Raw genomic sequence first — 17,915 nt, 5'->3', positions numbered from 1 at the left:
TTTCTGGTAAATAACATTACCGACAACGCATTTATTGAAGGAGCACAAGCAATATTGTTGTTAAATATTCGTTTAAAATACCTAATTATAATTAGTGAATAGTTTACAAAGGCAAACACTGGACAAATATACTCAAATATAACTCGATTAAATTGTTTCTACCGTCCAGTCCGAACCACTTCACGCTAAACATTAATCTTGGCAATACGGAAGGATGCAGGCCATCTGTTACTTCTTTAGAGAATAATGATGTTCATTCTATTTCCTAGGCGGCGTCACTAGTAGCGAGGCACAATGGGGAGACGACATGTTCTGTGGATGTTTATCTGGCTTCCCTATTTCTCCCTCCCAGTAAAGACGATGACACCGCCAACACATTCTATGGGTGGCATGATGTCCCCAACTCATGGCACGACATCAACCACGGATACCACAACGTCTGCCAGAGTGACACCCACACATTCCATGGGTGGCATGATGTCTCCCACACAAGATACCACCGCTTCTGCTACTGTAACACCCACACATTCCATGGGTGATCTGATGTCTCCCACACAAGCTACGTCTTCACCTACAAATGCCATAACCTCAACCACTGTAGCACCCACACATTCCATGGGTGGTATGATGTCTCCCACACAAGCTACGTCTTCACCAAAAGTTACGACCGTTTCTGCTACTGTAGCACCGACACATTCCATGGGTGGTATGATGTCTCCCACACAAGCTACGTCTTCACCTACAAATGCCATAACCTCAACCACTGTAGCACCCACACAATCCATGGGTGGTATGATGTTTCCTACACAAGCTACGTCTTCACCCAAAATTACGACACCTTCTGCTACTGTAGCACCGACACATTCCATGGGTGGTATGATGTCTCCCACACAAGCTACATCTTCACCCAAAGATACGACAGTTTCTGCTACTGTAGCACCCACACATTCCATGGGTGGCATGATGTCTCCTACACAAGCTACATCTTCACCAAAAGATACGACAGCTTCTGCTACTGTAGCACCCACACATTCCATGGGTGGCATGATGTCTCCTACACAAGCTACGTCTTTACCCAAAGATACGGCAGTTTCTGCTACTGTAGCACCGACACATTCCATGGGTGGTATGATGTCTCCCACACAAGCTACGTCTTCACCCAAAGATACGACAGCTTCTGCTACTGTGGCACAAACACATTCCATGGGTGGTATGATGTCTCCCACACAAGCTACGTCTTCATCCAAAGATACGACAGCTTCTCCTACTGTAGCACCCACACATTCCATGGGTGGCATGATGTCTCCTACACAAGCTACATCTTCACCCAAAGATACTACAGCTTCTCCTACTATAGCACCAACACATTCCATGGGTGGTATGATGTCTCCCACACAAGCTACGTCTTCACCAAAAGATGCGACAGGTTCTGCCATTGTAGCAACCACACATTCCATGGGTGGCATGATGTCTCCCACACAAGCTTCATCTTCACCCACAGTTACCACAGCTTCTGCTACTGTAGCACAAACACATTCCATGGGTGGCATGATGTCTCCTACACAAGCAACGTCTTCATCCAAAGATACGACATCTTCTCCAACTGTAACACCCACACATTCCATGGGTGGTATGATGTTTCCTACACAAGTTACGTCTTCACCCAATGATACTACAGCTTCTCCTACTATAGCACCAACACATTCCATGGGTGGTATGATGTCTCCCACACAAGCTACGTCTTCACACAAAGATACGACAGCTTCTCCTACTGTGGCACCCACACATTCCATGGGTGGTATGATGTCTCGCACACAAGCTACGTCTTCGCCCAAAGTTACAACAGCTTCTGCTACTGTAGCACCGACACATTCCATGGGTGGCATGATCTCTCCTACACAAGCTACGTCTTCACCCAAAGATACGACAGTTTCTGCTACTGTAGCACCGACACATTTCATGGGTGGTATGATGTCTCCTACACAAGCTACGTCTTCACCCAAAGATACGACAGCTTCTCCTACTGTAGCACCAACACATTCCATGGGTGGTATGATGTCTCCTACACAAGCTACATCTTCACTCAAAGATACGACAGCTTCTGCAACTGTAGCACAAACACATTCCATCGGTGGCATGATGTCTCCCACACAAGCTACGTCTTCACACAAAGATACGACAGCTTCTCCTACTGTAACACCCACACATTCCATGGGTGGCATGATGTCTCCTACACAAGTTACGTCTTCACCCAAAGATACGACAGCTTCTCCTACTGTAGCACCCACACATTCCATGGGTGGCATGATGTCTCCTACACAAGTTACGTCTTCACCCAAAGATACGACAGCTTCTGCTACTGTGGCACAAACACATTCCATGGATGGTATGATGTCTCCTACACAAGTTACGTCTTCACCCAAAGATACGACAGCTTCTCCTACTGTAGCACCGACACATTCCATGGGTGGCATGATGTCTCCTACACAAGTTACGTCTTCACCCAAAGATACGACTGCTTCTCCTACTGTAGCACCAACACATTCCATGGGTGGTATGATGTCTCCTACACAAGTTACGTCTTCACCCAAAGATACTACAGCTTCTCCTACTATAGCACCCACACATTCCATGGGAGGTATGATGTCTCCCACACAAGCTACGTCTTCACCCAAAGATACGACAGTTTCTGCTACTGTAGCACCGACACATTCCATGGGTGGTATGATGTCTCCCACACAAGCTACGTCTTCACACAAAGATACGACAGCTTCTGCTACTGTAGCACCAACACATTCCATGGGTGGTATGATGTTTCCCACACAAGCTACATCTTCCTCCAAAGATACGACAGCTTCTGCTACTATAGCACAAACACTTTCCATGGGTGACATGATGTCTCCTACACAAGCAACGTCTTCATCCAAAGATACGACAGCTTCTCCTACTGTACCACCCACACATTCCATGGGTGGCATGATGTCTCCTACACAAGCTACATCTTCACCCAAAGATACGACAGCTTCTGCTACTGTAGCACCCACACATTCCATGGTTGGTATGATGTCTCCTACACAAGCTACGTCTTCACCCAAAGATACGACAACTTCTGCTACTGTAGCACCCACATATTCCATGGGTGGCATGATGTCTCCTACACAAGCTACGTCTTCACCCAAAGATACGACAGCTTCTCCTACTGTAGCACCAACACATTCCATGGGTGGCATGATGTCTCCTACACAAGCTACATCTTCACCCAAAGATACGACAGCCTCTGCAACTGTAGCACAAACACATTCCATGGGTGGCATGATGTCTCCTACACAAGCAACGTCTTCATCCAAAGATACGACATCTTCTGCTACTGTACCACCCACACATTCCATGGGTGGTATGATGTCTCCCACACAAGCTTCATCTTCACCCACAGTTACCACAGCTTCTGCTACTGTAGCACAAACACATTCCATGGGTGGCATGATGTCTCCTACACAAGCAACGTCTTCATCCAAAGATACGACATCTTCTCCAACTGTAACACCCACAGATTCCATGGGTGGTATGATGTCTCCTACACAAGCTACGTCTTCACCCAAAGATACGACAGCTTCTGCAACTGTAACACAAACACATTCCATGGGTGGTATGATGTCTCCTACACAAGCTACGTCTTCACCCAAAGATACGACAGCTTCTCCTACTGTAGCACCAACACATTCCATGGGTGGTATGATGTCTCCTACACAAGTTACGTCTTCACCCAAAGATACTACATCTTCTCCTACTAGAGCACCAACACATTCCATGGGTGGTATGATGTCTCCCACACAAGCTACGTCTTCACCAAAAGATGCGACAGGTTCTGCCATTGTAGCAACCACACATTCCATGGGTGGCATGATGTCTCGCAAACAAGCTACGTCTTCGCCCAAAGTTACAACAGCTTCTGCTACTGTAGCACCGACACATTCCATGGGTGGCATGATCTCTCCTACACAAGCTACGTCTTCACCCAAAGATACGACAGTTTCTGCTACTGTAGCACCGACACATTTCATGGGTGGTATGATGTCTCCTACACAAGCTACATCTTCACTCAAAGATACGACAGCTTCTGCAACTGTAGCACAAACACATTCCATGGGTGGTATGATGTTTCCTACACAAGTTACGTCTTCACCCAAAGATACTACAGCTTCTCCTACTATAGCACCAACACATTCCATGGGTGGTATGATGTCTCCCACACAAGCTACGTCTTCACCAAAAGATGCGACAGGTTCTGCCATTGTAGCAACCACACATTCCATGGGTGGCATGATGTCTCGCAAACAAGCTACGTCTTCGCCCAAAGATACGACAGTTTCTGCTACTGTAGCACCGACACATTTCATGGGTGGTATGATGTCTCCTACACAAGCTACATCTTCACTCAAAGATACGACAGCTTCTCCTACTGTAGCACCAACACATTCCATGGGTGGTATGATGTCTCCCACACAAGCTACGTCTTCACCCAAAGATACGACAGCTTCTGATACTGTGGCACAAACACATTCCATGGGTGGAATGATGTCTCCTACACAAGCAACGTCTTCACCCAAAGATACGACAGTTTCTCCTACTGTAACACCAACACATTCCATGGGTGGTATGATGTCTCCTACACAAGCTACGTCTTCACTCAAAGATACGACAGCTTCTGCTACTGTAGCACAAACACATTCCATGGGTGGTATGATGTCTCCCACACAAGCTACGTCTTCACCCAAAGATACGACAGCTTCTGATACTGTGGCACAAACACATTCCATGGGTGGAATGATGTCTCCTACACAAGCAACGTCTTCACCCAAAGATACGACAGCTTCTCCTACTGTAACACCAACACATTCCATGGGTGGTATGATGTCTCCTACACAAGCTACATCTTCACCGAAAGATACGACAGCTTCTGCTACTGTAGCACAAACACATTCCATGGGTGGTATGATGTCTCCCACACAAGCTACGTCTTCACCCAAAGATACGACAGCTTCTGCTACTGTAGCACCGACACATTCCATGGGTGGTATGATGTCTCCTACACAAGCTACGTCTTCACTCAAAGATACGACAGTTTCTGCTACTGTAGCACCGACACATTCCATGGGTGGTATGATGTCTCCCACACAAGCTACGTCTTCACCCAAAGATACGACAGCTTCTGATACTGTGGCACAAACACATTCCATGGGTGGAATGATGTCTCCTACACAAGCAACGTCTTCACCCAAAGATACGATAGCTTCTCCTACTGTAACACCAACACATTCCATGGGTGGTATGATGTCTCCTACACAAGCTACATCTTCACCCAAAGATACGACAGCTTCTGCTACTGTAGCACAAACACATTCCATGGGTGGTATGATGTCTCCCACACAAGCTACGTCTTCACCCAAAGATACGACAGTTTCTGCTACTGTAGCACCCACACATTCCATGGATGGCATGATGTCTCCTACACAAGCTACATCTTCACCAAAAGATACGACAGTTTCTGCTACTGTTGCAACCACACATTCCATGGGTGGCATGATGTCTCCCACACAAGGTACGTCTTCACCCAAAGATACGACAGTTTCTGCTACTGTATCACCGACACATTCCATGGGTGGTATGATGTCTCCCACACAAGCTACGTCTTTACCCAAAGATACGACAGTTTCTGCTACTGTAGCACCGACAAATTCCATGGGTGGTATGATGTCTCCCACACAAGCTACGTCTTCACCCAAAGATACGACAGCTTCTGCTACTGTGGCACAAACACATTCCATGGGTGGTATGATGTCTCCCACACAAGCTACGTCTTCACCCAAAGATACGACAGTTTCTGCTACTGTAACACCCACACATTCCATGGGTGGTATGATGTCTCCTACAAAAGTTACGTCTTCACCCAAAGATACGACAGCTTCTCCTACTGTAGCACCAACACATTCCATGGGTGGTATGATGTCTCCTACACAAGTTACGTCTTCACCCAAAGATACTACAGCTTCTCCTACTATAGCACCAACACATTCCATGGGTGGTATGATGTCTCCTACACAAGCTACGTCTTCACCCAAAGTTACGACAGCTTCTGCTACTGTAGCACCGACACATTCCATGGGTGGTATGATGTCTCCCACACAAGCTACGCCTTCACCCAAAGATACGACAGTTTCTGCTACTGTAGCACCGACACATTCCATGGGTGGTATGATGTCTCCCACACAAGCTACGTCTTCACACAAAGATACGACAGCTTCTCCTACTGTAGCATCCACACATTCCATGGGTGGTATGATGTTTCCTACACAAGCTACATCTTCATCCAAAGATACGACAGCTTCTGCTACTGTAGCACAAACACATTCCATGGGTGACATGATGTCTCCTACACAAGCAACGTCTTCACCCAAAGATACGACAGCTTCTCCTAGTGTACCATCCACACATTCCATGGGTGGCATGATGTCTCCTACACAAGCTACATCTTCACCCAAAGATACGACAGCTTCTGCAACTGTAGCACAAACACATTCCATGGGTGGTATGATGTCTCCTACACAAGCTACGTCTTCACCCAAAGATTCGACAGTTTCTGCTACTGTAGCACCGACACATTCCATTGGTGCTATGATGTCTCCCACACAAGCTACGTTTTCACCCAAAGATACGACAGCTTCTCCTACTGTTACACCCACACATTCCATGGGTGGTATGATGTCTCCTACACAAGCTACATCTTTACCCAAAGATACGACAGCTTCTGCTACTGTAGCACCGACACATTCCATGGGTGGCATGATGTCTCCTACACAAGCTACATCTTTACCCAAAGATACGACAGCTTCTGCTACTGTAGCACCCATACATTCCATGGGTGACATGATGTCTCCTACACAAGCTATGTCTTCACCTACGGATACCATAACCTCAGCCACTGTAGCACGGACACATTCCATGGGTGGTATGATGGTTCCCACACAAGCTAAGTCTTCACCCAAACATACGACAGCTTCTACCACTGTAGTTCCCACTGAATCTTTTTCTTTTCGGACCTCAGTCGATTTGGCTACCATTGATGCTTCGTTTGCCACTGTAACTTCGACTACTAATATAGCTTCAAAAGAAGCTATATCTATCACTGAATCGACGTCTTCTACTGAAGCTTCGTCTACCAATAAAGATACGTCAACCACCGAAGCTACGTCTACCACTGAAGCTATTTCAACTACTGAAACTGTCTCTGCCTCTCAACCTTCGTCTACCACTGAAGCTTCTTCTACGACTGAAGTGACATCTACAACTAAAAGTTCGTCTACCACTGATCTTACTGCAACCACTGAAGCTACATCTGCCACTGAAGCTTCTTTTTCTACCTCAGACGAAACGACTACCACTGATGCTTCTTCTACCGCTGAAAATATATCTACCACTGAAACTTCTTTTTCTACCTCAGACGATACGGCTACCACTGATGCTTCTTCTACCACTGAAGTCACGTCTACCACTGAACCTTCGTCTACCACTGTAGCTTTATCTACCACTGAAACTTCGACTTCTACTGAACTTACGTCTAGCGCTGAAAATTCATCAACTCATGCAACGACATCAACTGCAGAAAACACAACATCTTCCACAAGATTACCCACGCATTTCATGGGTGGCATGTCTCCAACTCGTGCCACGTTATCAACCATAGATACCACAAAGTCTGGCACAGTGGCAGCCACACATTCCATGGGTGGAATGATGTCTCCAACGCATGCAACGACATTATCCACAGAAACAACAACAACTGCCACGGTGACACCAACACATTCTGTTGGTGGCATGATGTCTCTTACTCAATCTTCGTCAAGCACTGAAGCTAGGAATAACACAGAATCTGCAACTTCAAAAGAAGCTACATCTACTTCTGAAGTCACGTCAACCACTGAAGCTACGTCTACCACTGAAGCTATTTCAACTACTAAAACTGTGTCTGCCGCTCAACTTTCGTCTACTACTGAAGCTTCTTCTACAACTAAAATTTCATCTACTACTAATGCAACAGCTACCACTGAAGCTACGTCTACCACTGAAGCTTCTTATTTTTCTTCCCCAACGACTACCACTGATGCTTCTTTTACCACTGAAGCTACGTCTGCCACCGAAACTTCGACTACTACTGAACTTACGTCTACCGCTGAAGATTCATCAACTCATGCAACGACACCAACTGCAGAAAACACAACCTCTTCAACAGTGTCACCCATGCATTTCATGGGTGGCATGTCTCCAACGCATGCCATAACATCAACCACTGAAGCTTTATCTACCAAAGAGGCTACGTCAAGCACTGAAGCTACGTCTATCAGTGAAACTACGTCTGCCACTGAAACTTTTCCTTCTTCCACTAAAGCTTCTTCTTTTACCACTGAAGCTTCGTCTACCACTGCAGCTATTTCTACCACTGAAACTGTGTCTGCCGCTCAACCTTCGTCTACCACTAAAGCTTCTTCTTCTACCACTGAAGTGTCGTCTACAACTAAAATTTCGTCTACCAATGACGCTACAGCAACCACTGAAGCTATGTATACCACTGAAACTTCTTCTTTTTCTATCTCAGACGATACGGCTTTCCACTGATGCTTCTACCACTGAAGTCACGTCTACCACTGAACCTTCGTCTACCACTGTAGCTATGTTTACCACTGAAACTTCGACTTCTACTGAACTTACGTCTACCGCTGAAAATTCATCAACTCATGTAACGACATCAACTGCAGAAAACACAACATCTTCCACAAGATCACCCACGCATTTCATGGGTGGCATGTCTCCAACTCGTGCCACGTTATCAACCATAGATACCACAAAGTCTGGCACAGTGGCAGCCACACATTCCATGGGTGGAATGATGTCTCCAACGCATGCCACGATATCATCGACAGAAACAACAACAACTGCCACGGTGACACCAACACATTCTGTTGGTGGCATGATGTCTCTAACTCAATCTTCGTCAAGCACTGAAGCTAGGAATAACACAGAATCTGCAACTTTAAAAGAAGCTACATCTACTTCTGAAGTCACGTCAACCACTGAAGCTACGTCTACCACTGAAGCTATTTCAACTACTGAAACTGTGTCTGCCGCTCAACTTTCGTCTACTACTGAAGCTTCTTCTACAACTAAAATTTCATCTACTACTAATGCAACAGCAACCACTGAAGCTACGTCTACCACTGAAGCTTCTTATTTTTCTTCCCCAACGACTACCACTGATGCTTCTTTTACCACTGAAGCTAGGTCTGCCACCGAAACTTCGACTACTACTGAACTTACGTCTACCGCTGAAGATTCATCAACTCATGCAACGACACCAACTGCAGAAAACACAACCTCTTTAACAGTGTCACCCATGCATTTCATGGGTGGCATGTCTCCGACGCATGCCATGACATCAACCACTGAAGCTTTATCTACCAAAGAGGCTACGTCAAGCACTGAAGCTACGTCTATCAGTGAAACTACGTCTGCCACTGAAACTTTTCCTTCTTCCACTGAAGCTTCTTCTTTTACCACTGAAGCTTCGTCTACCACTGCAGCTTCTTCTTCTACCACTGAAGTGTCGTCTACAACTAAAATTTCGCCTACCAATGACGCTACAGCAACCACTGAAGTTATGTATACCACTGAAACTTCTTCTTTTTCTATCTCAGACGATACGGCTTCCACTGATGCTTCTACCACTGAAGTCACGTCTACCACTGAACCTTCGTCTACCACTGTAGCTATGTCTACCACTGAAACTGTGTCTGCCGCTCAACCTTCGTCTACCACTAAAGCTTCTTCTTCTACTACTGAAGTGTCATCTACAACTAAAATTTCGCCTACCAATGACGCTACAGCAACCACTGAAGTTATGTATACCACTGAAACTTCTTCTTTTTCTATCTCAGACGATACGGCTTCCACTGATGCTTCTACCACTGAAGTCACGTCTACCACTGAACCTTCGTCTACCACTGTAGCTATGTTTACCACTGAAACTTCGACTTCTACTGAACTTACGTCTACCGCTGAAAATTCATCAACACATGCAACGACATCAACTGCAGAAAACACAACCTCTTCCACAAGATTACCCACGCATTTCATGGGTGGCATGTCTCCAACTCGTGCCACGTTATCAACCATAGATACCACAAAGTCTGGCACGGTAGCAGCCACACATTCCATGGGTGGCATGATGTCTCCAACGCATGCCACGACATCATCCACAGAAACCACAACAACTGCCATGGTGACACCAACACATTCTGTTGGTGGCATGATATCTCTAACTCAATCTTCTTCAACCACTAGGGCTAGGAATAACACAGAACCTGCATTTTCGAAAAGATGCTACGTCTACCACTGAAACTGTGTCTACCACAGAAGCTATTTCAACAACTGAAACTGTGTCTGCCACTGAAGCGTTTTCTTCTTCCCCTGAAGCATCTTCTACCACTGAAGCTTCTTCTACCAATGAGGACACCTTAATCACTGAAGCTACGTCTACCACTGAAGCTATTTCAACCACTGAAACTGTATCTGCCGCTCAACCTTCGCCTACTACAGAAGCTTCTCCTACAACTACGTCTTCAACTAAAATTTCATCTACCACTAATGCTACAGCAACCACTGAAGCTACGTCTTCAACTGAAGCTGCTTCCTTTTCTACCTCAGACGATACGACTACCACTGATGCTTCTTCTACAACTGAAGCTATGTCTGCCACTGAAAATTCTACTACTACTGAACTTACGTCTTCCGCTGAAGATTCATCAACGCATGCAACGATATCAACTGCAGAAAACACAACCTCCTCAACAGTGTCACCCACGCATTTCATTGGTGGCATGTCTCCAACGCATGCCACGACATCAACCACTGAAGCTTTATCTTCCAAAGAGGCTACGTCAACCACTGAAGCTACGTCTATCAGTGAAACTACGTCAACCACTGAATCCGGGTCTACCACTGAAGCTACGTCTTCCACTGAAACTTCGTCTGCCGTTAAAGCTACGCCAAGCACACATATATCTGTAGGTTCTTTGATTACTGCGGAAGTTTCACATTCTATGGGTGGCATGTCTCCAACTTATGCCCAAACCGATGCAACATCGACCACAAATGATGTCTCTTTATCAACAACTGTTGTCCCTACATCAACGACTGGCGAATCTACATCTATGAATGATATCTTTACAACTATAACTGATTTTTCTACCTCTACGTCTATCTCTATCTCTAAATCCACGCCTGATTTCACTTCATCCTCGAATGATGTCTCAACATCCCCGATAGCTGTCTCTACATCTCCTTCTGACGTGTCTACATCTACGATGACCGATGGCTCTACATCTACTGCTGATGATTATACATCGACGACTGATGTATCTACACCCAATACTGATGTCACTACATCCACGACTGATGTGTCTATATCTACGACTGATGTAACTACATCTACGACTGATATGTCTACATCTACGACTGATGTGTCTACATTTACGACTGATATGTCTACATCTACGACTGATGTGTCTACATCTACGACTGATGTGTCTACATCTACGACTGATGTATCTACATCTAACACAGATGTCTCGACATCTACGACTGATGTATCTACATCTACGACTGATGTGTCTACATCTACGACTGATGTGTCTACATCTACGACTGATGTGTCTACATCTACGACTGATGCATCTACATCTAACACAGATGTCTCGACATATACGACTGATGTATCTACATTTACGACTGATATGTCTACATCTACGAATGCTGTATCTACATCAACAACTGATGTATTTACACCCACGACTGGTGTCTCTAAATCCACGACTGATTTCTCTTCATCAAATACTGATGTCTCTACATCAATTTCTGATGTCCCCACATCCACATCTGATGTGTCTACATCTTCGACTGATGTGTCTACATCTACGACAGTTCTATATACCTCAACGACTGATGTCTCTACATCAACGGCTGATTTGTCTACCAATGACGCTTCTACATCTACACCTGAGATATCGGCATCTGTAGCTGATAAATCATCTTCTGTCATTGAAAATATTTCATCCCCAACTCCTTCCATCATGTCTCATATTCTTGCCACAACTGCTGGAACAAACATACCGACGTCCTCAGCTCAGGGATCAATATCCATCACTGATATGCCGACGTCCTCAACTCAGAGATCAATATCCACCACTAACGTGCCGACGTCCCCAACTCATACACCAATATCCACCACTGACGTGCCGACGTCTTCAACTCATACACCAATATCCACCGCTGACGTGCCGACGTTTTCAACTCAGACACCAATATCCACCACTGACGTGCCGACGTCTTCAACTCATACACCAATATCCAACACTGACGTGCCGACGTTTTCAACTCAGAGATCAATATCCACCACTGACGTGCCAACATCCTCAACTCAGAGATCAATAGCCACCACTGACGTCCCGACATCTTCAACTCAGAGATCGATATCAACCACTGATGTGCCGACGTCCTCAACTCAGATATCAATGTCCACCACTGAAGTGCCAACATCCTCAACTCAGAGATCAATGTCCACCACTGACGTGCCGACGTCCTCAACTCAGACATCAATATCCACCACTGACGTGCCAACATCCTCAACTCAGAGATCGATATCCATCACTAACGTGCCAACATCCTCAGCTCAGAGATCAATGTCCACCACTGACGTGCCGACGTCCTCAACTCAGACATCAATATCCACCACTGACGTGCCAACATCCTCAACTCAGAGATCGATATCTACCACTGATGTGCCGACGTCCTCAACTCAGAGATCAATCCCCATCACTGACGTGTCGGCGTCCTCAACTCAGACATCAATGTCCACCACTGACGTGCCGACGTCCTCAACTCAGAGATCAATGTCCACCACTGACGTGCCGACGTCCTCAACTCAGAGATCAATCACCATCACTGACGTGTCGGCGTCCTCAACTCAGACATCAATGTCCACCACTGACGTGCCGACGTCCTCAACTCAGAGATCAATCACCATCACTGACGTGTCGGCGTCCTCAACTCAGACATCAATGTCCACCACTGACGTGCCGACGTCCTCAACTCAGAGATCAATGTCCACCACTGACGTGCCGACGTCCTCAACTCAGAGATCAATATTCACCACTGACGTGCCGACGTCCTCAGCTCAGATATCAATGTCCACCACTGACGTGTCGGCGTCCTCAACTCAGACATCAATGTCCACCACTAACGTACCGACGCCCTCAACTCACAGATCAATGTCCACCAATGACGTGTCGACGTCTTTGATCCAGTCACCGATATCCACTTCTGACGTGGCGACGTCCTCAACTCAGAGATCAATATCCACCACTGACGTGCCGACGTCCTCAACTCAGAGATCAATATCCACCACTGACGTGCCGACGTCCTCAACTCAGAGATCGATATCCACCACTGACGTCCCGGCGTCCTCAACTCAGACATCAATGTCCACCACTGACTTGCCAACATCCTCAACTCAGAGATCAATATCTACCACTGACTTGCCAACATCCTCAACTCAGAGATCAATATTCACCACTGATGTGCCGACGTCCTCAACTCAGAGATCAATACCCATCACTGACGTGTCGGCGTCCTCAACTCAGACATCAATGTCCACCACTAACGTGCCGACGCCCTCAACTCAGAGATCAATATCCACCACTGACGTGTCGACGTCTTTGATTCAGTCACCGATATCCACTAATGTCGTGGCGACGTCCTCAACTCAGAGATCAATATTCACCACTGACGTGCCGACGTCCTCAACTCAGAGATCAATATCCACTACTGACGTGGCGACGTCCTCAATTCAGATATCTATATCCACCACTGACGTGCCGACATCCTCAACTCAGAGATCAATATCCATCACTGAGGTGCCGACGTCCTCAACTCAGAGATCAATATCCACCACTGACGTGCCGACGTCCTCAACTCAGAGATCTATATCCACCACTGACGTGCCGACGTCCTCAACTCAGAGATCAATATCCACCACTGACATGCCGACGTCCTCAACTCACAGATCAATATCCACCAATGACGTGCCGACGTCCTCAACTCAGACATCAACGTCCACCACTGACTTGCCAACATCCTCAACTCAGAGATCAATATCCATCGCTGACGTGCCAACATCCTCAACTCAGAGATCAATATCCATCACTGACGTGCCATCATCCTCAACTCAGACATCAATGTCCACCACTGACTTGCCAACATCCTCAACTCAGAGATCAATGTCCACCACTGACGTACCGACGTCCTCAACTCAGAGATCAATATCCATCACTGAGGTGCCGACGTCCTCAACTCAGACACCAAAATCCACCACTGACGTACCGACGTCTTCATCTCAGTCACCGATATCCACAAATGACGTGCCGACGTCCTCAACTCAGATATCAATATCCACCACTGACGTACCGACGTCCTCAACCAAGAGATTAATATCTACCAATGACGTGCAAACGTCCTCAACTCAGAGATCAATATCCACCACTGACGTGCCGACGTCTTCAACTATGAAATCAATATCCACAACTAAAACATCTCAGAAGCTTACATCGACCACTGGTATTCAAACGTCTTCATTTAAACCATCAATGTCGATAAGTGAAACAACCACATTTACTGAGAACCTGACGTCATCTAGCGAGACACCGACGTCAACATCCGAAACAAAGACGTCAACATCTGAGACACCGACGTCAGCATCCGAGACACCGACTTCAACATCCGAAACAAAGACGTCAACATCTGAGACACCGACGTCAACATCCGAGACACCGACGTCATCTTTCGAGACACCGACGTCTATTCCTGAAGCATCAACATTATTAGCTAAGAAACCGACGTCTACAACTGAGAAACCGTCGTCAACATCTAAGAAATCGGCGTCAACAACAGAGAAAATGACGTATACAACTGAGATATCGACATCTACAACTGAGAAAATGACGTTAACAATTAGTAAAACGACGTCTACAACTGAGGAACCGAAATCTATTTCTGAAACGCCAACTGTGACGTCTACACCTAGGGCGCCGATGTCAACCACTGAAATACCGATGTCAACAAATGAGAGCTTGACGTTAAGTGCGAAAATGACGTCAACAACTGAGACCCCGATTTCTACAACTGATGTTCGGACTTCTATCACTGAGATACCAGCTTCTACTGCTGAAATTCCAAATTCTACCAACTCAATACCAACTTCTACCACTGAAATACCAACTTCTTCCACTGAGATATCAGCTTCTACCACTGAAATACCAGCTTCTACCACTGCAATAACAGCTTCTACCACTGAGATACCAATTTCTACCACTAAGATACCAACGTCTACCACTAAGATATCAGCTTCTACCACTAATATACCAACTTCTATCACTGAAATACCAACTTCTACCACTGAGATTCCAACTTCTACCACTGAGCTACCAACTTCTACCACTGAGTTACCAACTTCTGCCACTGAATTACCAACTTCTACCACTGTTACAGGATCAGCTGAGACAGGTAAATAAAACAAAGAATACCTAAATATTCATTTACAAGCGATTCATAGAAGTTTTGAAATAATTTGTTTACGTCAATAAAAGTCTAAATGTGCAATGGCAATATATATAACGTCATCTAACAGTTAGTATTTCTTGCTAACCCATTCGATTACAATACTCGATACTGTCAAACCTCATAGTGTTTAACTGATTAACATTAGTATACGATGCTAATCAACCATTATTAACAGGAATTAATGTCCCCAACCAGTTGACCGTTTATTCCTAGTACTTCATCATAGCAATTTCCCGTAAGTTTTGACTGTCTACATTGACAGCTGCCATCTCCAATCCCATCCTCTTTGTAGATTACCTGGTTACATAAATGTCTATTATATTTGATGTACATTGTCCAGTCTCAATATGTACCAATTCTATTTTTATGCAAATTCAGACGGCAAATCTACATCAATACCAGAAACAACGAGGTCATCTACACAATCATCAAGTTCGCCATCTATTTCTGCAAGAAATACTTCTAAATTCCCAACAGAGACTTCAATACCACGGAAACAAACGACCGCTTCTCCCACGGAAGCTGCAAGGGGGGAATCCAACAGGAATACATCAACTACAACGTCAACAGTACCCATCCCTACTAGAACATCAAATACAACGTCAACAGTACCCACCAGTACTAGAACACCAACTACAACGTCAACAGTACCCACCACTACAACAATACCAACTACAACGTCAACAGTACCCACCACTACAACAACACCAACTACAACGTCAACAGTACCCACCACTACAACAACACCAACTACAACGTCAACAGTACCCATCACTACTAGAACATCAACTACAACGTCAACAGTACCCATCACTACAACAATACCAACTACAACGTCAACATTACCCATCACTACAACAATAACAACTACAACGTCAACAGTACCCACCACTATAACAATACCAACTACAACGTCAACAGTACCCACCACTACAACAATACCAACTACAACGTCAACAGTACCCACCACTTCAACAATACCAACTACAACGTCAACAGTACCCACCACTATAACAACACCAACTACAACGTCAACAGTACCCACCACCACAACAACACCAACTACAACGTCTACAGTACCCACCACTACAACAAGACCAACTACAACGTCAACAGTACCCACCACTACAACAACACCAACTACAACGTCAACAGTACCCACCACTACAACAACACCAACTACAACGTCAACGGTACCCAACACTACAACAACACCAACTACGACGTCAACAGTACCCCCCACTACAACACCAACTACGACGTCAACAGTACCCAACACTACAACAACACCAACTACAACGTCAACAGGTACCCACCACTACAACAACACCAACTACAACGTCAACAGTACCCACCACTACAACAATACCAACTACAACGTCAACAGTACCACCACTACTAAAACAACTACAACGTCAACAGTACCCACCACTACAACAAACCAACTACAACGTCAACAGTACCCACTCACTACAAACAACAACCAACTACAACGTCAACAGTACCCACCTACAAACACACCACTACAACGTCAACATACCCCAACTACAAACACCACTCACAAACGTCAACAGTACCCACACTACAACAACACCAACTACAACGTCCAACATTACCACCACTACAACAATAACCAACTACAACGTCAACAGTACCCACCCCACTACTAACAACCACCAACTACAACGTCAACAGTACCCACCACTACAAACATACAAACTACAACGTCAACAGTACCCACCCCTACAAAACACAAAAAAAAAAAACCAACTACAACGTCAACAGTACCCACCACTACAAACACCAACTAAACGTCACATACCACACATACCAACAAACCACACCAACTACAACGTCAACAGTACCCACCACTACTAGAACACCAACTACAACGTCAACAGTACCCACCACTACAACAATACCAACTACAACGTCAACAGTACCCACCACTACAACACCAACTACAACGTCAACAGTACCCACCACTACAACAACACCAACTACAACGTCAACAGTACCCACCACTACTAGAACATCAACTACAACGTCAACAGTACCCACCACTACAACAACACCAACTACAACGTCAACAGTACCCACCACTACAACAACACCAACTACAACGTCAACAGTACCCACCACTACAACAATACCAACTACAACGTCAACGTCCCCAAAACATCAACACACGC

The 17,915-nt window shown here is 45.5% G+C and overlaps 1 protein-coding gene across 1 annotated transcript in view; it reads left to right on the top strand.

The window, feature by feature from the left end:
- Positions 1-294: 294 nt before the first annotated feature.
- The window catches only part of LOC117343213 (mucin-19-like), a 40,132-nt gene continuing 22,511 nt past the window's right edge, over positions 295-17,915 (top strand). The window contains exons 1-6 of the mRNA XM_033905555.1: positions 295-8,556; positions 8,651-10,352; positions 10,393-15,666; positions 16,102-17,023; positions 17,298-17,327; positions 17,602-17,872. Coding sequence (XP_033761446.1) covers positions 295-8,556; positions 8,651-10,352; positions 10,393-15,666; positions 16,102-17,023; positions 17,298-17,327; positions 17,602-17,872 — 16,461 coding nt within the window. The remainder of the gene's footprint in view (positions 8,557-8,650; positions 10,353-10,392; positions 15,667-16,101; positions 17,024-17,297; positions 17,328-17,601; positions 17,873-17,915) is intronic.

This window comes from Pecten maximus, chromosome 2 (assembly GCF_902652985.1).
Source record: "Pecten maximus chromosome 2, xPecMax1.1, whole genome shotgun sequence".
In the NCBI taxonomy this organism is placed as follows: domain Eukaryota; kingdom Metazoa; phylum Mollusca; class Bivalvia; order Pectinida; family Pectinidae; genus Pecten; species Pecten maximus.
Note: the sequence above shows the minus strand (reverse complement) of the source record. Positions and strands in the feature narration are given on the sequence as shown.